The following is a 19,473-nucleotide window of genomic DNA, read 5'->3' as shown; positions in this document are numbered from 1 at the left end:
TTTATTTGACACAGAGAGAGAGAGCATGTGGGGTGGGGGGAGAGGGAGAGTCCTAAGCAGACTCTGCACTAAGCGTGGAGCCCAAAGCTGGATTCCATGACCCTGAGATCATGACCTGAGCCGAAACCAAGAGTGAGATGCTTAACTGACTGGGCCACCCAGGCGCCCCATATTTTATTAATTTATAATCATCGCATTTAACTTTGATGATTCTAGTGTTTTTACAATTATTGAGACTTGTTCCATGGCTCAGAATACGGTCTATCTCGGTCTAAATGTGCCATGTGCATTCAAAAAGAATGTGAATTCTCCCACTGTTAGGTGAGATGTTCTATGAATACTAATCAAGTCAGAGATTTTCCAGATCTCCCATGTCTTCGTTGATTCTTTTTTGTCTAGTTGTTCTACTAAGTGCTGAGAGAGGAATGTTAAAATCTCTGACAACAACAGTAGAAACGTCTTTTTCTCCCTTTAATTCTGCCAGTTTCCTGCTGCATGATTTTGATGCTCTGTTACTGGTCCCTATACGCCTACAATTACCTATGTCCTCCTGTTCAACTGTCCTTTTGACCATTATGAAATATCCCCTCTTTCATCCAAGTTATTAGTGTGAAATCTGTTATTATCTGATATTAACAGTCATTTTAACCTTTTTATGCTTCCTATTTGCATGGCACCTCTTTTTTCTTCCATCATTTGCTTTCAACCTATCTATGTCTTTAAAGTTAAAGCACTTCCTTTGCAGACAGTATATAGCGGGGTCTTATTTTATTCACTCTGACATTCCCTGCCTTTTAATGAGTGTTTAGTGAATGAACATTTTTTTTTTTTAAGATTTTATTTTATTTATTTGACAGAGAGAGAGAGAGAGACAGCGAGAGAGGGAACACAAGTGGGGGGGTGGGGGGGGAAGAGGGAGAAGCAGGCTTCCTGCAGAGCAGGGAGCCCGATGCAGGGCTCGATCCCAGGACCCTGGGATCATGACCTGAGCCGAAGGCAGACGCTTAACCACTGAGCCACCCAGGCGCCCCTAGTGAATGAACATTTTATATAATTATTGCTATGACTGGGTTTGGGTCCACCACCTTATTTCCCGTTTTCTATTTGAGTCCTCTGTTTTATTCCTTTGGTCCTCCTTTCCTGCCTTGTGGGGGAGGGCAGAATCATCTGAATATTTTTTAGATTTCTGTTCTTTTGTTGGCTTTTTAGCCATTCATTTTTGTATTATTTTTATAGTGGCTGCCCTAGGGATTGCAATATACATCTTTAACTTATCACAGCCAACACAGATAATAGTTCACCACTTCACGTAAAATACAGAACAGCCTATAGGACCATATCCATCCTCTCCTATCCTTTATGCTATAATTGGCATTTACCCAGACATCTACCACTCTGGTAAATACTGATTCTTTTCCAAAAATCTGAGTTTCCATCTGGGATCATTTCCATTTGGCCTAAAGAACTTCCTTAGCATTTTTTATAATGCAAGTGTGCTGGCAACAAGTCCTCTTGGTTTTCTTACACTTGACGGTGTCTTATTTTCATTCTTGAATGGTCTTGTCCCTGGATATAGAATCCTGAGTTGACAACTGTTTTTCTTTCATACTTTAAAGATTTTTGTTCCATTCTCTTCAAGACTCTACAGTTCCTGACCAGAAGTGATCTGTTGATTGTTATGCTCCCCTATGTACTATGCCATTTTCCTTTTGGTCCTTATCACTGGCTTTCAATACTTCTGATGATAGCGTGCCTTGATGTGGGGTTCTCTGTGTTTATTCTGCTTATGTTAGCATCTTATATTTGCAAATTTCTGTCTTTTTTCCACTTGGTTCTTTTTTATTGTTTCTATTTCTCAGCTGAGACTTCTCATCTCTCTGCTGAGACTTTCATGCATTGAAAACATGTTTTATGCAATGAAAACATTGAGGAGAGTTTTAGTAACTGCGTTAAGATCCTTGTCTGTTAGTTCCAACATCTGGTTCATCTTGGGGTTGAATTCAATTGATTTTCTTTTATGTAGAGAACGTGTTCCATTTTCTTGGTTCCTTGCATGTCGGGAAATTTTGGATTGCATCCTGAATAATATTAAGTTGTGGAGATTCTTGTCTGGGTTTGAGCTGCAAACTCTGTATTTTACATAGCAGCTCTGGTCTCTCGTTCAGAACTTTTTCTTTAGCTCAGCTGCTTAAAGTCTGGTCTATAGATGTGCGGTTCAAAGTTTAGTCAGAGGTGTGGGTAGATGCAGTTTAGGATCCCTTCTCTGATTTCTTTTCTCTTGGGATTCCTCCACTATTTTCAGACTTCATAGATTCTCTGCTTCTCTTTTCTGTTCTGCAGGCCAGAAAGGTTACAACTTTGCCCACACACCCCACTTCTGCTGTGTGTGCCACGGACTACAATTAGCCCCAGGCTAAAAGCCTCAGAGACAGGAGGTTAAGTTTGTTATTTCCCATCCTCCAAGTGAAGTACAGTCTCCACTGGAGGCTTCCTGCATCTGTTCACTCTTCTCTTTCTTCAGGGTGGCAAGTCTGGTCTTCTTTCAGACTTCTGGTTTTTGGCTGAGCTGCTCTGTTTCCCACATATGGTTCAGGGATCACTCAGAGATGGGGACAGACACCAGACACCGTTTGGGGATCCCTGCTCGTGCTCTTTCCCTTCTGGGATTCCTTTACTCTCCTCAGCACTCATGCTTTCCCAGCTTCACTTCCGTGGTTCCTCAGGCCAGAAAAACTAAGTTTTTCCGTGTGAGCCCCTCACCACCATGGAGTAAACTACATGGACAGTGCTTAGCCCCAGACTAAAAGCCAGTGACATGGAAACATGTATATAGCTTCCAAGCTCCCTCCTCTAAATGAGCAAGAACTCCCATGGGAGTCTGTTTGCGTCTATTCACTCTCCAGTGCCTTCAATACAGCCGTATTTTGTATTATTTGTCTAGGCTTTAGAGTGGTTTCTGTAGGGGGTGTCGTGTGGTGGGGTCTTAGTCCATGATACCCAGAAACAGGTGTTCTCAAGCTGATTTTCAACCACACTGTCTTAATTCATTCAATAATATTTGATGAGTAGCTATACTGTGCAAGGCAGTGTACTGTACTAGGTGCTATGGGGGGATATAAACAGAAAACACAGCAAAGGACTAAAAATGAGAGATTAAAATATATACACATATTTGTATACAAGATAGCATGGGAACTTTTTTTTAGTAGCTCAAAACTGGAAATAATCTGAATGTCTACCAATAGTAGAATGAATAAACCACAGACTATTTACACAACCTAATACTAATACATTGGTGGAAAGGAACAACCTTCATGTAACAACAAAAAACGTCTCATAATTAACGTTGAATGAATAAAGAAAGGTGCAAAGAAAAATAAACTGCATGATTCCTTTACGAAAAGTTAAAAAATGGAAAACCATATTGTTTGGGAATATACACACGGATGTAAAATTATGAAGAATAAGACAGTCACCTCCAAAGTCAGGACAGTGTTTTTATTTCTAGGGACTTTTGGGCTGTTGGCAGTGTTCCATTTCTTGATCTGAATAGTGACTGCATGGATACTCACTTTATTATTATTCTTTTAAAGTACACACCTATAGTTTATGTAGTCATCTATATATGATATTGCTCACAGTTAAAAAAGCAAGAAAAGGAGGGGTGGCTTTATTAATAAATGGAACCTTGATTACATTCTACATACAATGTATGACCAGGAACCAGTTACTATTATTCTTATGACTCAAAATACTTCTGAAAATGGGTATAAGACACGTTCCTTCCATCTCACTCTAAGACTAGTGAGCAATAATATAATTTGATAACAAACACAGGTCAGGTTTAACTTCCCCAATGCCAAAGGAAAACTGACTTTAATTGCTTTTCAAAAAAACTGTTTCCTTATTTTATTTATTTAATTATTTTTTAAAGATTTTATTTATTTATTTGACAGAGAGAGAGAGAGAACAAGTAGGCAGAGAGGCAGGCAGAGGCAGAGGGAGAAGCAGGCTTCCCGCTGAGCAGGGAGCCCGATGCGGGGCTCGATCCCAGGACCCTGGGACCATGACCTGAGCCGAAGGCAGCGGCTTAACCGACTGAGCCACCCAGGTGCCCCTACTGTTTCCTTATTTTAAATGTAACAAGGTCATTTCTATTTGAAAGAGCACGGGAGAAATCTTTTTGATGAGCACAGACCCTTTCTGGACACAAATAATTAGCCTATAATTTATCATTTTTTAATCTTGGGGTTTTTGTACGTTTGGTTTTTTAAAGAGGAGTATACTGGTAGTGATCTTCATAGTCTAGTGATCGGCACCGTATTGGTCAGAGATTAGGAAATCCCCTGAAATATCTGTCCACATTCATGCATTTAGCTGTGCTTGGGTTGAAGACTACTTAGAAGTTTTCAAAATGGTTTAGGTTGCTTCCAATTATCATGCAGTGCCTAAGGTACTTCCTGCTGCCCTCAGAGCTCTCAGGCAAGAATCCTGTAAAGAAGCTGGATGTGCTGAATTGCCAGGAAAACAAAAACTGTTACATTCGTTAATTAATTACCCCCAGTTCACTGATAGGCAAGAACAGTATTCACGTTCTCCACAGAACCAGGCTTGCATGGCCTCGAGTCCTCTAACACCAACAAAGCAGTACAAAGGAACTTTAACGAGTGTGGCCAGGTGCTCACCAACATCCTCAGTGTGATTACATGTGTGCTAATCACTGCTTTTTCCAACTTGCCCCAGAAATGAAAGCCACCAAAAAGAAAGTAGTTTTATTCCTCCAAATGAACCAGTTTTCCTATGTGTAAGGAATTACAGTGGACTCTGGTTTCTTTAAAAAGTCTTTTATCACCTTAAAATTTTCAGAAGCTTTTGGGATGTGTATGCTCAACTAAAAACATCTCTTTAAAACTCACTAGAACAGGGGCGCCTGGGTGGCTCAGTCGTTAAGCGTCTGCCTTCGGCTCAGGTCATGATCCTGGGGTCCTGGGATCGAGCCCCGCATCGGGCTCCCTGCTCGGCGGGAAGCCTGCTTCTCCCTCTCCCACTCCCCCTGCTTGTGTTACCTCCCTAGCTGTCTCTCTCTCTCTGTCAAATAAATAAATAAAATCTTTAAAAAGAAAAAACAACTCACTAGAACCAAACACAATTTAGTTTTCTTATTCTTTCACTTAAAAAAAATTCTATTTTTTTTCTCTGACTTGAGAGTACTAATAAGCAGAACCCACAGAACAAATTATTATAATTCATTAGTCATCCTTTTTTCAGAAATAATTCATTTTTCACTTATTACCCATTAAAAACAAGTAATTTTGTAACTATCAGGGAGCTTTGGTCATAAATTGCATTACACAACACTTTGTAAGGATTACAGCAAATGACTTGAACTGAACAGTAGCTGTAAAAATGGAACAATCTCAGTCATTATCCTATGGTCAACCTAATGGAAAAGTCAAGATGGAGACAGATGAATAATGGTATCTGGGTTGATTTTTTTTAACCACCACAGTAGAATCTCTCCTTAGGAAATTTTAGTTTGTGAATCACAAATTTCTACCCATACCAAAGAAAATAATTCTATCAAAACCAATAGCAGAGATTTAAAGATAAAACCACACAGTTTAAGGTTTCCTTTTCCACGGGAGAGTATCAACATTTTCCACAGCTGCCCTTGCATGGCAAACATGTGTCCCTCGGTCGCTGGGAACCATGGTTTGGAAAACTGGACAAAAATTCTTGGACTACAGAACAGTCAGATTTTTATCTCTTTTCAATTATGTGTTTTAGTTTTCACGATTATATTCGCGATGTAATGATAATGAAGACTGAATTTTTATACTTTGGGATCACAAAGTAAGAACTAGGTTTAATCTACTTCTCATTCATTGCAAGGAAGAAAAAAAATCCTATCAGCAGCTTATAAATCTACCACAGGCTTAATTAAATAAAAATAATGTACGACATTATAGAGAATACCATGTGTTAGACTGTTTATTAGGAATGGCTATTCTAAAAATAAGTATGACACGAGGCTCCTGCATGTTTAGTGCCATTTCAATATTACGTATGAGAAAATACTCTATGTATGTTTGAGTATTCGATAAAGTAGGAATGGGTCTCATTTTGAACATTTTAGGGTTACTCTACAACATTGATATACTGTTGAAACCAAGAACTAGGTGTACTATGAATGCTTTGGGTTAAACAAATTGATCTAACAGGCAAATAGATTTGTGATTTAGGAGGAGACAAAAATTTAAGATTTAAAAGAAGAAACAGCTGAAATTTATGGCCCAAAGATAAGATGGGACTGAAATAATCTTGGACCAGCCATTAAATTCTCTTTAGCCTTTTTCCTCACTTGCAAAATGTAAATTATCTTTATATTTCTTACAGTTGTTGGGAAGACTAAATAAGAACACCCAAAGAAAAATACCTAGCAGAGGGGCGCCTGGTGGCTCAGTCTGTTAAGTGTCCTGACTCTTGGTTTCGGCTCAGGTCAGGATCTCAGGGTCATGGGCTCGAACCCCGCGTCAGGCTCCATGCTCAGTGTGGAGTGTGCTTGAGATTCTCTCTCCCTCTCCCCTCCACTTTGCATATTCTCTAATAAATAAATAAAATCTTAAAACAAAACCTAGTAGAGGACCTGGCACAGAGCAAGTGCTCAATAAATGTAATTAGATGATAAAAACAAAGGAAAAAGAGCCAAAAGAGGGATATATTATGTCAGATTGAAGAGCAGATAGAACATTTTAAAAGACACAGACTAATCTTTTGCTACTATTTGTTTCATTTATAAAGTAACTGTGGTATCTTATATTGGAGTTACATGTAAAAGAAACAGTCTACTTTAATCATGTAAAGTTCTCTGTCTTTTGTAGGAAAGGAAGATAAAACCACTCTGATTCTATCAAAGCTAACCAGTAACCCCCAGCCACCATCTCTGTAGCTTTCATGAGGGCAGGGATTCAGAGAAAACCAGGCCCTACAATAGTGATTCCCTAATCTGGTAAGTCATCCGGATCACCCAGAGAACCACTTAAAAAGACAGATTCCCAGAAAAAAATAGGGTGCCTGGGTGACTCAGTCAGTTAAGCGTTCTTGAGCTCAGCTCAGGTCTTGAGCTCAGAGTTGTGAGTTCAAGCCCCATGTTGGGCTCCACAGTGGGCGTGAAGCCAACTTAAAAAAAATAAAAATAAAAATAAAAGACAGATTCCCAAGTTCATCACCAAACCACTGAGAATCTGAGGTGAGACCCAGAAATTTGCATTTGAAAACAGTGCTCTAGAAGAAACTCTCACCTTGATGGAAAGGAGAAACAGATTTGTTTCTTACAGATTTGTTCTTACATAAGACCCATACGGAAAGGATTCTAACATCCACATTATCAAAGTTCTATCACGCTTCCTACAGTCCTTGTCCTCAAAAAATTGCTCTGAGGGATTTTATTGAATGACTGACTCTTCCTGGATAAGATTTCCCATTTGCTTCCCCACCGATGTGTAGACTGGAGACTTGGAAAACTAGAACAACATCCTGCACGCATGCGTGTTGGGGGTGTGTGTGCATGCATGCATGTGCATCTGAGATCACGTATTTCCTAAGACAGTGCTCATAGGCGGATCAAATGGTCCTAAAAATCAGCTGCCAGCATTACTCCAGTGGTCTCCTGAGCCACTAATGAGCTTGTGTTTATTCCGTAAGATACAGAAGTTAACTTGTAAGTAAGATTCACTCTTTGTCTTTCCTGGACAAGAAACTCAAGAAGCTGAGAACAGGAGGGCGAGCCACTCTGATTTTCAAACTTCTGCAGAGATCATTTTGAGTTTGGGGAAACCTCAACAGGAATGTAACCAGTGTCCCTTTTCTTAGGATGGAAGCCCAGCACAGACCTGTACCTTTCACATTTGGTGCTTCCTAGAATCCAGCCAAAAATAAAAAGGAATTGATAATATTCCAAAAAGAAGTGAGAAAATAGTAAGAGAAAAATTAAGTCTAAAATCATAAAAAAAAATACAGGAGAAAAAGGCAAACAAGGCCAATGGAACAATTAAAGTAGTTAGAAGCTAGCAGCAGACTGAATTCGAGGAAGAGGCTGTTGGCTGGCGGGATGGTGCCGGGCACTGGAGCGCTCATTTCCCTGTCGGGAATGTGACCGGCTTATTATCAGTGTTTGTCTGGACCTGAAAACATGCATGCTCTACATGTCCTGAGGAAAGCAGAGGGCAGTCAATCAGAACGCAGCACACAGTGAGTGGCTCCGTATTCTTCACATCAGCCCCGTAGCTCCACCATGCTCTTCCCTTTCCAAGAAAGATTCAGAAATAGAATGAGGTCACTATCTGAATAGTTTCCTCTGCTTGAACTATAATGAAATCAGTGCCAGCAACAGCCAAGAAGAGATACTATTAAAAATTCAGTGAGGTCAATCCGCACAGGCAGTACCCTATTGATGGGGGCACTGAAGTGGAGGTCAGATCAGTGTTCTGTAGCTCTCCCAGAATGCATGAGTGTGGAATAATACTATAGGCTTAAAAAAATTTAACTATTCCTACAAAGTGACTGGGACTTCTGCTTTGAACTTTGCTCCACTATGGTATTTTGGCATGAAAGCTGACCTTGCAAAAAGTCTACAGAGAGCTATTCTCCAAAGAACATTTACTTGAAGCAGCATCTTAGACCACCACCCAGTGGTCAACGGACCCCCTTCTCTGCCTGCCTCCTTTCCATTCAGTAAATATGAAAGTGCCCACACGTGCCAATATAGTTTCAGATACATCAAGTTAACAAAACATGAAGGTCCCTGCCCTCCCGGAGCTTCCATGATCTGGAGAAGAATAATAGGTACATAGTATGGTAGGTAATAAATAACGTGGAGAAAGAAAAAATACAGGAGAATTAAGGGGACTGGAAGTGCGAACACTGAAATCAGAGGTCAGGGCAGGCCTCAGGGAGACAGGCTTCAGTGGCTCGGCGAGTGAGGGGGTGTGTAGACACTGGGGAGAGCAGTGGAAATGGGGAAGAGAAACCAGTGCAGAGGCGCTATGAGTAGAGAGTGCTGGTGCATCGGAGAAAATGATCTATTGCTGTGCTTTTCAAACTGGAGCCAACATCAGAAATCACCTTTGGGGCTTGTTCAAGCACAGCTGGGTACCAGCCCCAGAGCTTCGGCTTCAGGAATTCTGGGGTGGGGCCTGAGAATGTGCATTTCTAGCAAGTTCCTATGGGATGCTAATGCTGCTGGTTCAAGGGCTATGCTTTGGAAACCAATGATCTAATGCTTATTTCAAACACTGAGTCACTAAATAATAGTGGACCATTAAATTGATTTAATAGGTCTGCCTGGCAATTAAAAAAAGTAAAGAAATAGGAAATATCAGAGCTCATCACATTTACTTAAGGGCAAATGAAACTTTTATCTTTTATGAAACTTTCGTTTCAGTTGTATAGAAATGTGTATGATGCATTTTTTGTTGTGGGTAGCGGTCAAAAAAGTTTGAAAGCCACTAGTCTAATTATATTAGTGTGTCATTAAATAACACCAACCACATGAATCTGCTGGCGGGAATTTGAGACTCCTATTCTTTCAGTGGGACATGAAGCTGAACTTGCCTTGGGTCTTCTCTTTCACTCACCCATAAATTTCCTCTGCCTAGATTTCTCCTTTTTCATCTCAGTCTATGGAACCTTCACCATCCCTTTAAGACAGAAAAGATCAAGTCCAGGTTTCTCAAAACCTTCCCAGTGATGTCTCCTTTCCCTGCTCTGACCTCCTCCAGAACTTAACTTCTATACCGTTCATTCGACATGCAGCATAGATGGCCCTGCTTTGTGAGTGACCTTTGCAAGTGGTGCCTTTTCTCTCCTGAAAGGTGACACCTCGTTTGAGGGCAGGTTGGTGTCTTAGACACCTGTATTTCCCCAGCAATGCCCTGGCAATGTCCTGTTTAAGGTGGACTAGCAGGGCGCCTGGGTGGTTAAGCGTCGGTTAAGTGTCTGCCTTCAGCTCAGGTCATGATCCCAGGGTCCTGGGATCAAGTCCCACCTGGGGCTCCCTGCTCGGCGGGAAGCCTGCTTCTCCCTCTCCCACTCTCCCTGCTTATGTGTGCTCTCTCTCTGTGTCAAATAAATAAATAAATAAATAAAATCTTAAAAAAAATAAAGTAGACTAGCTGGGGACTGAATAAACAGTCAAACCACATTTTAAAATTATAATGTGTTATTTGTATGTTATATGTACTACCAATGATGATAATGAAAATTTAGTAAAGGAACTAGGGAATGAACACAGTCTGAGATGTAAATTTGGGAAGAGAGGTACATGGGTGGTAGAAACAGGGCAAAATGCATGGGAAACAATTGGCTGGGGGAGCTTAGTGCTAAGGGCAGGCACGGCCCCAAGCCTCCCCCTCTGCACCCCAAAGCCTGGGCCGATGGCTCCTTGGTACAGCACGCCATGGAGAAAATCCTCACTTCACACTGGGTAGGACTAAGTCCTTTTGATGCTTTGCTCTAATGCTGTGACATGGATTAGGAAAGCCAAAGGACCAAAGGAGAAATCAGTATTTTGGCCGAGAGGAAAGAGAGCTATAAGGAATCAAGAGAGGGGGTGGCAAAGTTAATTTATGCAGTGTCTATGCTGCCTGGGTAAATCAGGGTGGGCTGCACTGGAACTTGAAGCATGAGCGGTTCAGGTGACAAAAAGCCACGAAGCTGTGAGACGGTGGGAGGACAGCAGGGAGGAGGCAGGAGGAGCACGAGGAAGGCACAGATGTGCAACAACACTGCCCACGCGGAGGCGAGTCAGCAGTCTGGAGCACAGGGGCCACACGGACAACAAGAACTCCGAGGGGCCCTGCGTGTGGGATCACAGCAGTGTGCGCCGAGGAGATACCTCTGGCTATAGGGCTAAGGGTGCCTGGGGAGGAAGAATGCGGAAGTGGGGACGCCAGTCAGGACGCTAAGGTAACAGACTGCGTGAGATGTGGGGAAGCAAAATGGGGGGGTGGGAACGTGGACGGAAAAGAGAGATTTGGAAAATCATCAGAATTCACAGAACTCAGGGTCTAGTGGCACTTTTGAGTTAGAGACGATGTTGGCTGGTCGCATTCCAAGGGTAGAAATCCACGGAGACACAGAATAGTGTGGCTGTGGACCAGCTAATGGTAGTTTCTGTGGGACCTGGAGGCGGGACACCCAGCAGCAGGTAGGAACACCAGGGTGTCCCTCAGAAAGCAGCTCTGGGGATAGAGAATGGACAGAGAAATGACAGACACTTCCGATGGGGATGGGGAGAGATGCCAGCAGGAGAATGGGGGGAGTTTTTAAGCAAGTCAGTATTAAGAAGCTATGAAAAAATTCTTGAAATTTCAGTTAACTGTATTTCTCTTTATATAACAAACAACAGTGAAAATATTCGAAAAAGTGAATATAAAATAAAGGCTTTAAAAATAATTTAGTGTGACACTGGCTATCCACTCTTAATTCCTATGGTTTATCAAGTGAATGAAAAGTTCAGTTAATGTCAGTAACTTACATTATTCCATAGCTTCCTATTTACACTAAAAGGGAAGCTATCTTCTGGTTAATTCCGCCCGAAAAACACGACCTACTTTTCAAACTCTAGATATATGGTCAAACTCTTAATTCTCAAATGGCAGATAATTCACGAAACCAAAGAGAAGAGGGAACCTGGAGAGTTGGCATCACTGAGAAGGAGGTGGAGCAGTGGTGGAGTGAGAACCCGCACAGACCCGGCTGCACTCGGCCCCATCGTCACGACACTCAGACCGCTCGCTAGCAAGCGAGATGGGGGCCAGGAACACGCCCTGCTGTGGACGCAGACAGTGAGAACTTGGAGCTGTGGCTTCTAACTCAGCTCCCGAAGGACACACTAACTTTATTTATTTCCTTCCAAACCCTAAAGGAGAAATAAGCAACTTTAGGATTTCAGAGCCTGTCCTTTACGTCTCTGTTTATGCAGGAGAGTCTGAAAAAACCAATTACCTGGTATCGCCTTCCCCAGACTTGACGGAATACCAGTAAGAAGAGGATGTTTAGAATGACATTAATACTATTTACTCTGAACAGCCAAGTTGTTTAACTATATAGACAGATTTATCCAAAGAGTATATGTTCCCACACAGGATATTACACAAATATTTTAGAAGGTTATGTCAAATAACATTTGATTGAAAAATATTTTATTTGGTTGAAAGTCAATTACTATGCCATGGGCTTCCAGATCTTCATGTTTACTTGCCCAAAATTGGAAGAATAATTCTTCTACGAATTTGGCTTCAGTTGTACAATGCAAGGGAAACTTCAAAAACTTTTGGCTCATCTTCAGTTGACATTAGCTGACTATTTCTCATGAGTAAGGAGCACTGTGCCCTCTTAACAACCCAAAGGGTAGTTGGAAAGAATTCTGAATTTTCTTAGTGTTTAATTTATATTTTAAGAAAGAACAAATCAAAAACTGCACACTAGTCCACGCTTTCATAAAGACCTTATTAAAACAGCATTTCCAATTTCAAACAACCTCTTTTATATCAATCTTGCATACAAAGCTATTATTACATACCCGGCAATTATTTTATCAGTATATATTAGTAAACCACCCAAAAGGCAAAATAATGTGCTGTCATGTTGTATAATACAAATATTATTCAACACACAGCTTGAATTTTCAATCAACTCTAGATACAGCAGTATTCTATGAATTAAACTCTAGAGGTTTTAAGTGATTCGTTTTATTATAAACACTCAATCCAAAAAGATGATTAAAATAATTGAGATAAGACTTGATTATAAAGATAAATAGCTTCTTTTTTCCTGGTAACATCTGTGGTAATAATGTGTTATCATTTAAACCAACTGAGGATGACTCACCATCTGTGAATAAATATAACTTTAGTTTCTTTTCTAGAACTGGGGATGGTTTTCTTGCTTTTTCTTTCTTTTTTTTTTAAACTAAATCATCCCTCCTCCATCATCTGTCCCTCCTGCAACCACAAAGTGAGATGGTAAGCTGGAGTCAGAAGTACAGTTTCTTTCTTTTTTTTTTTTTTTTTTAAGATTTTATTTATTTATTTGACAGAGAGAGACACAGCGAGAGAGGGAACACAAGCAAGGGGGAGTGGGAGAGGGAGAAGCAGGCTTCCTGCTGAGCAGGGAGCCCAATGCGGGGCCGATCCCAGTACCCTGAGATCATGACCTGAGCTGAAGGCAGACGCTTAACGACTGAGCCACCCAGGCGCCCCAGAAGTCCAGTTTCTTGCTATGTTTCAGAACAAAATGAACTGGCCCACTTAAGGGATTTCTCCATGACCTTGGTCTCCATAGGATCTTAGTCTAAATAAGAGTTAAATGGCCTGGGACCTCCCACAAATCAATTAATCTCTCCCTTTAGCCATAAACCTGAAAAACAAAGTTATATTTTCATTTATATGTTACTGTCTCCAATACAGAGAAGACTTTTTTTCTGAATATAGTATAATGAAGGAGCAACATATTAACATTCAAACATGTAGCCTGTATACTATAATTCACTTCACTTTAAGTATTGTAGTGAACTAATTAACTTTCAGTATCTGCTATGGCCCATGGAGGGGCCTTTGGGCCAGGAGCATTCACCAAAAGAATTAGAAAATAAAATCTGGGATTGGAAAGAGTAGGAAAAAATGGACTGAAGACATGAGTAGTGAGCAATAAGCCAAAAGAAAGGAGCTAAGGTTTATCATAGGGGAGGGATAGATATAAAAGAAGAAAAATACCTGGTCTGACAGCACATTGAGGAAGCACTGGCTGTCCACAGAACAGAAAGGAGATGGGGAAAGGATGAGCAAGTGGAAGGGTACATAAAGCTCTAAGAAGGTGGCCTAGTGCCCAGGTCTTGTTTCCAAAATACCATTTATTAAAAAAAGAAAAAGAAAAAGAAGGGGGAACCAGAGCTCACTGGAGAAGTAGTTGATTCCAGGACTGGGGCAGGAAATATCTTGTGCTACAGAAAAGTAAAGGTGTGCTCAAAACAAGAAGGAGGCAAGTCAGAGGACACCGGATCCAACCTGGAGGAGCTCCCACAGGCCAAAGCTAGAACAATTTGAGCAACAAAGTAAGTAAGTGATAGTGCTGAATTATAATCTATAGACAAAATACAAAATTATTATTAGGAAACACCAGAGTAATAACTGTGCAGGTAAGATCCACTGATGGATGATAAAATCAGCGGGCAAAAGTTTGAGGAGAAATAGGATATTAGCAAAGTCTCACTCCCAAGACAGTTATCAATTACAAAGGGAAAAACAGTGACTTTTCACAGGAGAAATCTGGTAGACACCATGTTAACCAAATGATCAAGGATACCCATCACCAGTAATGAGACATATTGACATCACGTACCTCCTGATTCTATGAATTGAGAAGGATACAACATCACCTCTGTGGGTACTTTTGTCAAATATTCATAACTTCAGTGTAATCATGAGAAAACATCAGAAAAAAACAAATTGAGGGACATTCTGCAAAGCAACTGAGCAGAACTGTCTACACTGTCAAGGTCATGAAAGGCAAGGGAAGACTGAGGAACAGTCACAGGCTGGAGGAGAATAAGGAGACATAACGGTTAAATGCCAAGTGGGATCCTGGATAGCACTGGGGAGCAGAACAAAGAACACTAGGAGAAAAAAATTGGTAAAAATTACATAAGGTCTGTAATTTAGGTGATAGTATTGTACTCATGTTAATTTTCTAGTTTTGATATTTGTACTATAGTTACATGTGTTGTTAACATTAGGGGAACCTGGATGAAGGGTTTACATGAACTATATCTACTGTTTCTGCAACTTTTCTGGTAAGTCTAAAATTATTTTAAAAGAAAATATAAAACAAAAAATAGCAAAGTGGCACAGATTCAAATACCTTCTGCCCACCCCATCCAAAACTGCTTCTTCCCTAACACTGTCGTCTTCCTTCTCCTCTGTATTTTTCCTCCCGTTTACTGCTACCTAAAATAGCAAACATTTTACTTATTTATGATTGTCATTTACTGCTACCTAAAATAGCAAACATTTTATTTATCTGATTGTCTCATTTATCTGATTTACTTATTTGTCTTATTTATCTGATTATCTGCTTACTTATTTACTTATTTATCTGATTGTATTTACTTATCTGATTATCTGCCCCACCAAAAAATAAGCTCTATGAAGACAGACATTTTTGCCTATTTTGTCCATGGCTGTATCTACCATCTAGTGTGGTGCTTCTAACAAGTCCCCATTTCCTCTTTAGAGCATTTCATTCATCTTCTCATCACATTTACTACTAAGTAACTACTAAGTACAAGACTTTGAACTAGGCATCAAGGGGATGCACATAAGCAAGACACGACCCCTCTTCTCAAAGAAGTCACAGTTGAGTGGGAGAGAGAAAACATTTGAACAACTACTTACAGGGTGGAAGAGGATAGGATTCCCACCAAATTAAGTATCAAATGCTGTGGGCATTTAGAGGAGGGAGGCCTATGTACGGTGAGAAGTAAAAGAAAAGGTTCCACGGAAGTTCTCAAACTCAGCAAGGCCTCTGAATACTTAGAATTTGGATAAGCAAAAAGCAAAGGGGTGAGGGACCGATATACTGGGAAGAGAGAACTGGGTAAGCAAATCCAAACTCCAAACATGCAGGAAAGAAGAAGCAAAAGGCACAGAGATCATTCTGGTTGGCTGGAGCACTGGATGGGGGAAAGGGAAGTATGGAGAGCAAAGACTGGAACAGCAGCTGGGGGTTGACTGTGCATGGTCTAGCGTTCCAGTCCAAGGGCTCCAGACTTGATCTGGTAGCAACAGGGCACTGACCTCTAGATAGTTTGGAAGAGGAGGAGGATGTTACTAGAGCTCTGCTCTACAAAAATTCTTCATGGAATTTTAGAAGATGAAGTCTAGACTCTTAAGGATTGCAGGAGATCTTTGGGATCATCCTCTCTACCTTTTTAGAATCGGAATTCTTTCAACCGCTTTTCCTATGTTATGGAATTGAGTCGCCCTGCCATCTGGTGCTCTTCTTACACTTACCATCCAGACTTTATGGTGATTATTTTGTGATTTCACGGAGCCACGTATGGACTGCTGAGTGACTTACGTTGTCAGGAAACATCTCCTTAGGATGAACTAACACCTGTCCTGGTTCAATTTCTACCCACTGTCCTCTGGCCTACAATGAACTGCTTAGTTCCTCTTTTACAGAATCATCCTTAAAGTAGTTGAACACAGTTTTTCTATTTTCCCGAAGTCCTCTCTTCTCCAGGCTATACAACCTCTCTTCCTCACCGTACTTGAATTACAGGTTCTTTCCAGTAACTTCGCCTGCTTCTGCACACAGCTTGGTTTACTAATGTGATGCTCAGCCACGTTGCTCCCATATCCTACAGTGCTCTTCGGAACATCTATTTCAGGCTTGTTAAATATCCCTACATTCTCAGTGCCTGCATGGAGTCTTCCGTCCTTACTTCTTTAAGTGAAACTCAGCTCTCCCCTTGGGACTCTGGTTCCCCCGGAGCCTTTGGAAGTTAGATGCTGCTCATTCTTTCACATTCCAGACTTTAGGGTCTGGAGGTGGGGTTGGTGCTTTGCTTTCATTATTGGTTCATGATTGTTTCCTGGCTATTATTCCTCTACCCTTAAACAGAAAGTTCTGCTCCTATGAGGCTGGTACTAGCTTCCTCTGGTCCATGCAGCTGCCACCTACTGCCTTCCAGGCTCTGGTCCTATGGACTCCAGCATCTGGCTCACAGTCTTTCTTGCCACCCCATGGCTTATTACCCTGAGGGACTATGAAGCCTATGTGAATGACCCATCCTCGGCTTCCCATTCATGAGCTGGCTCAACCACACTGACTTCCATTCATAGGCATAGCACTTCGGCCCCTCGCTCATGGCCAAAGCCAGACCGTGTCATCACGGAGATGTGCTCCACTTCTGACGTCTTCAGTCTAAATATACTGTTCTTCAGCCCCATCTCCATGACTTCCACCGTACCCGCTCTTCGCTGGCATTCAAATCCCCTTCCCGATGCCTCTGTGCCCCTCTCCTTCCAGCCTCCTGATAGCTCCACTTCTCTTTCGGTTTAGCTTAGACACCAAGATCCACCACTTCCGGGAAGCAGCCACTCCAATCTTCATGGATTTCTGTACTGGTTCCCATGGAGTAGTTCAAGTAAACTGGAAAAAGCACGCATGCACACCCACATGCCCTCAAAACAAAAAAACCCTCTGAAGTCTTACTTTATGTAAGAGTGGAAACCATATGAATTCCCTACATTTAGAGAACTGTCAGGAAGCACGGCAAGTCCAAGCGGGAAGGTCTGGGGAGCTGTAGTCAGTGTTCATGTTCCTGCCACACGGTGGTGCCATTCCAGCTGATGAACACGAACCCCGCTGCTCTTGTCCTTCCCATGCTCTAAGTGGTTATGATGACTCACGTGCTATTATTTTACAAACTCTGTTGTTATAACTGAAAATATTTTCCTCTCCTACCACAATCTATCTCTCTCAAGCATTCATAAGCAGTGCTGTTCTGTGATAGTGCTGGAAACACGGCCCCCCAAACAGTAACTCTGGGACAGAAGTTCGTTGTGATAAAACACCGTGATGAAGAAGGCCACACGTCCACTAGGATGCCCTGTGTTTTTAATTTAGGAATAAGCCCTCTAAAAAAAATTAGAGGTGATGAAGGCAAACATTAACAAGAAGCATTAAAGCAAAAATAGGCTATAGTGCTGTATATTCCTGTGTCCCTGCAGAATGTTCCCTTCACATCTTTTCTTATGAGAAAATTAGTCTTGGGTACGAGTTTTATATCATGAGATCACTTTGGAAACACACTGACATGCAAATGGAAGTGCGTTTTTGTTTTTGTTTTTTTAATTTGCAGAGAGAGCGCATGCACGAGCAGGGGGCGTGGCAGGCAGTGGGAGAGGGAGAAGCAGGCTCCCCACTGAGCAGGGAGACTGATGCGGGATTCAATCCCAGGACCCTGGGATTATGACCTGAGCCAAAGGCCGAAGCTTAACTGACTGAGCCACCCAGGCGCCCCTGGAAATGCCTTCTTAAGATACAATAGTTCCCCTACCTATCCAAGAAATGCTTCTCTTTCCAGAGACACACGCAGGCAGGCAGTGAACAGCGTGGGGATTCGGAGCGCGGACTTTGGAGCCAGCCTGCCTGAGCATGAATCTCTCAGTTCCACAGTTTTCTAGTTGTGTGGTTTTGGGTAAGTCATTAACCTCTCTGTGCACCTGAAAAGTTAGGGCAACACACTACCTACCTCTAAGGCTCGTGAGGCTGGAATGAGTTAATAACTAAGACACTAGAGCTCCACGGAGCACTGAGTACACACCACGTGTGGGCATCACCTCCACCAGCAGTGCCTTCCCATCAACCCCTGATACTTATAAGACCGAACTATTTCACTGGGTCCAAAAAAATAAGGTGCTTCTTTATTCACAGTGTATGAATTACTCACAGTATATGAATGTGTTAGTCCTTCTTTGGCTGTTTTCTTTGGGAAGACTGTCAGACCCCCTCTGCATTGCTGTTCTGTGTACCAGTACGAAGCAGAGGAGGCAGTATTTAAAGAGCCTTTTCTAGCACAAGTACTAGTAAGTGGGGCGACTCGGACTAGAGCCTGCTCAGACATGAACGCTTAGCCCAAGCGATCCCCCAGTGCGCGTTTCCTTCCCCGGTCTTACCTTCAGCCGGTCTTTGGGCAGCGCGACAGCCCCCTGCTTGATGATTTCCAGGACCCGTTCCACTGACAGCTCAGCTCCAGCCTGCAGTAATCGTGAGCTGAAGAAGGTGATCACCTGGAATGGAAAGTATTCTTTTTTAAACAAGTAGATGTACAAGCCGTGTCTTCAGGAAGTGCCTTGCTCACATGGTGGTCCCACTTCCTGGAGTGACCTGGCTTGACTTCCTGAGCTCTCCTCTGCGCGGGCCTGTCTGAAGGGGTCCGATGACTGCATCAGAGCCTGCTTCTGACCACTCCAGGCTGACAACCCACACTGTGGCTTCGGCAAGCCTCTGGAGTTCTGCTCTTCCAAGGTGCGGCCTCACCTCTCGTTTATTTAGATTTCAGTTAGACGGCAGCCCCCCTCAGAAGGTGGGAAGAGAAAGCTAAAGCTTAAAACCTGTCAATTTTGAGGCTTACTAGTAACTCTCAAAAAAAAAAAAAAAAAAAAAAGGCTTAATGAGAAAGGAATTTGAAGCTAATGGCTAAAATGATGTTTGGGGGATCATTTATGAATTTAATTTATTCACCACACTCTTATCCCTGAGCAACAGGGATAATGAACAACAAGCTAGAACTTCCTTTGTTTCATGTCCCAGCACAGCCTGAACTGTGTAGCAAGATGCTAATAACACAGGAGATTTCTGAACACAACACTGTCCCTCAAAACTAAAAGAATGTCATTATTTTTT

At 41.9% G+C, this 19,473-nt stretch overlaps 1 protein-coding gene across 4 annotated transcripts in view; it reads right to left on the bottom strand.

The window, feature by feature from the left end:
* Positions 1-19,473, bottom strand: part of DYM (dymeclin) — a 419,774-nt gene that overhangs the window by 113,227 nt on the left and 287,074 nt on the right. For all 4 annotated transcript variants that reach the window (XM_032422734.1, XM_032422732.1, XM_032422736.1 and 1 more), the window contains one exon: positions 18,744-18,857. In XM_032422734.1, the coding sequence (XP_032278625.1) occupies positions 18,744-18,857 (114 nt within the window). The remainder of the gene's footprint in view (positions 1-18,743; positions 18,858-19,473) is intronic.

The sequence above is a fragment of the Phoca vitulina genome, unplaced genomic scaffold (genome assembly GCF_004348235.1).
Source record: "Phoca vitulina isolate PV1807 unplaced genomic scaffold, GSC_HSeal_1.0 scaffold27, whole genome shotgun sequence".
Classification (NCBI taxonomy): Eukaryota; Metazoa; Chordata; class Mammalia; order Carnivora; family Phocidae; genus Phoca; species Phoca vitulina.
This window is presented reverse-complemented; position numbering and strand designations above follow the sequence as displayed.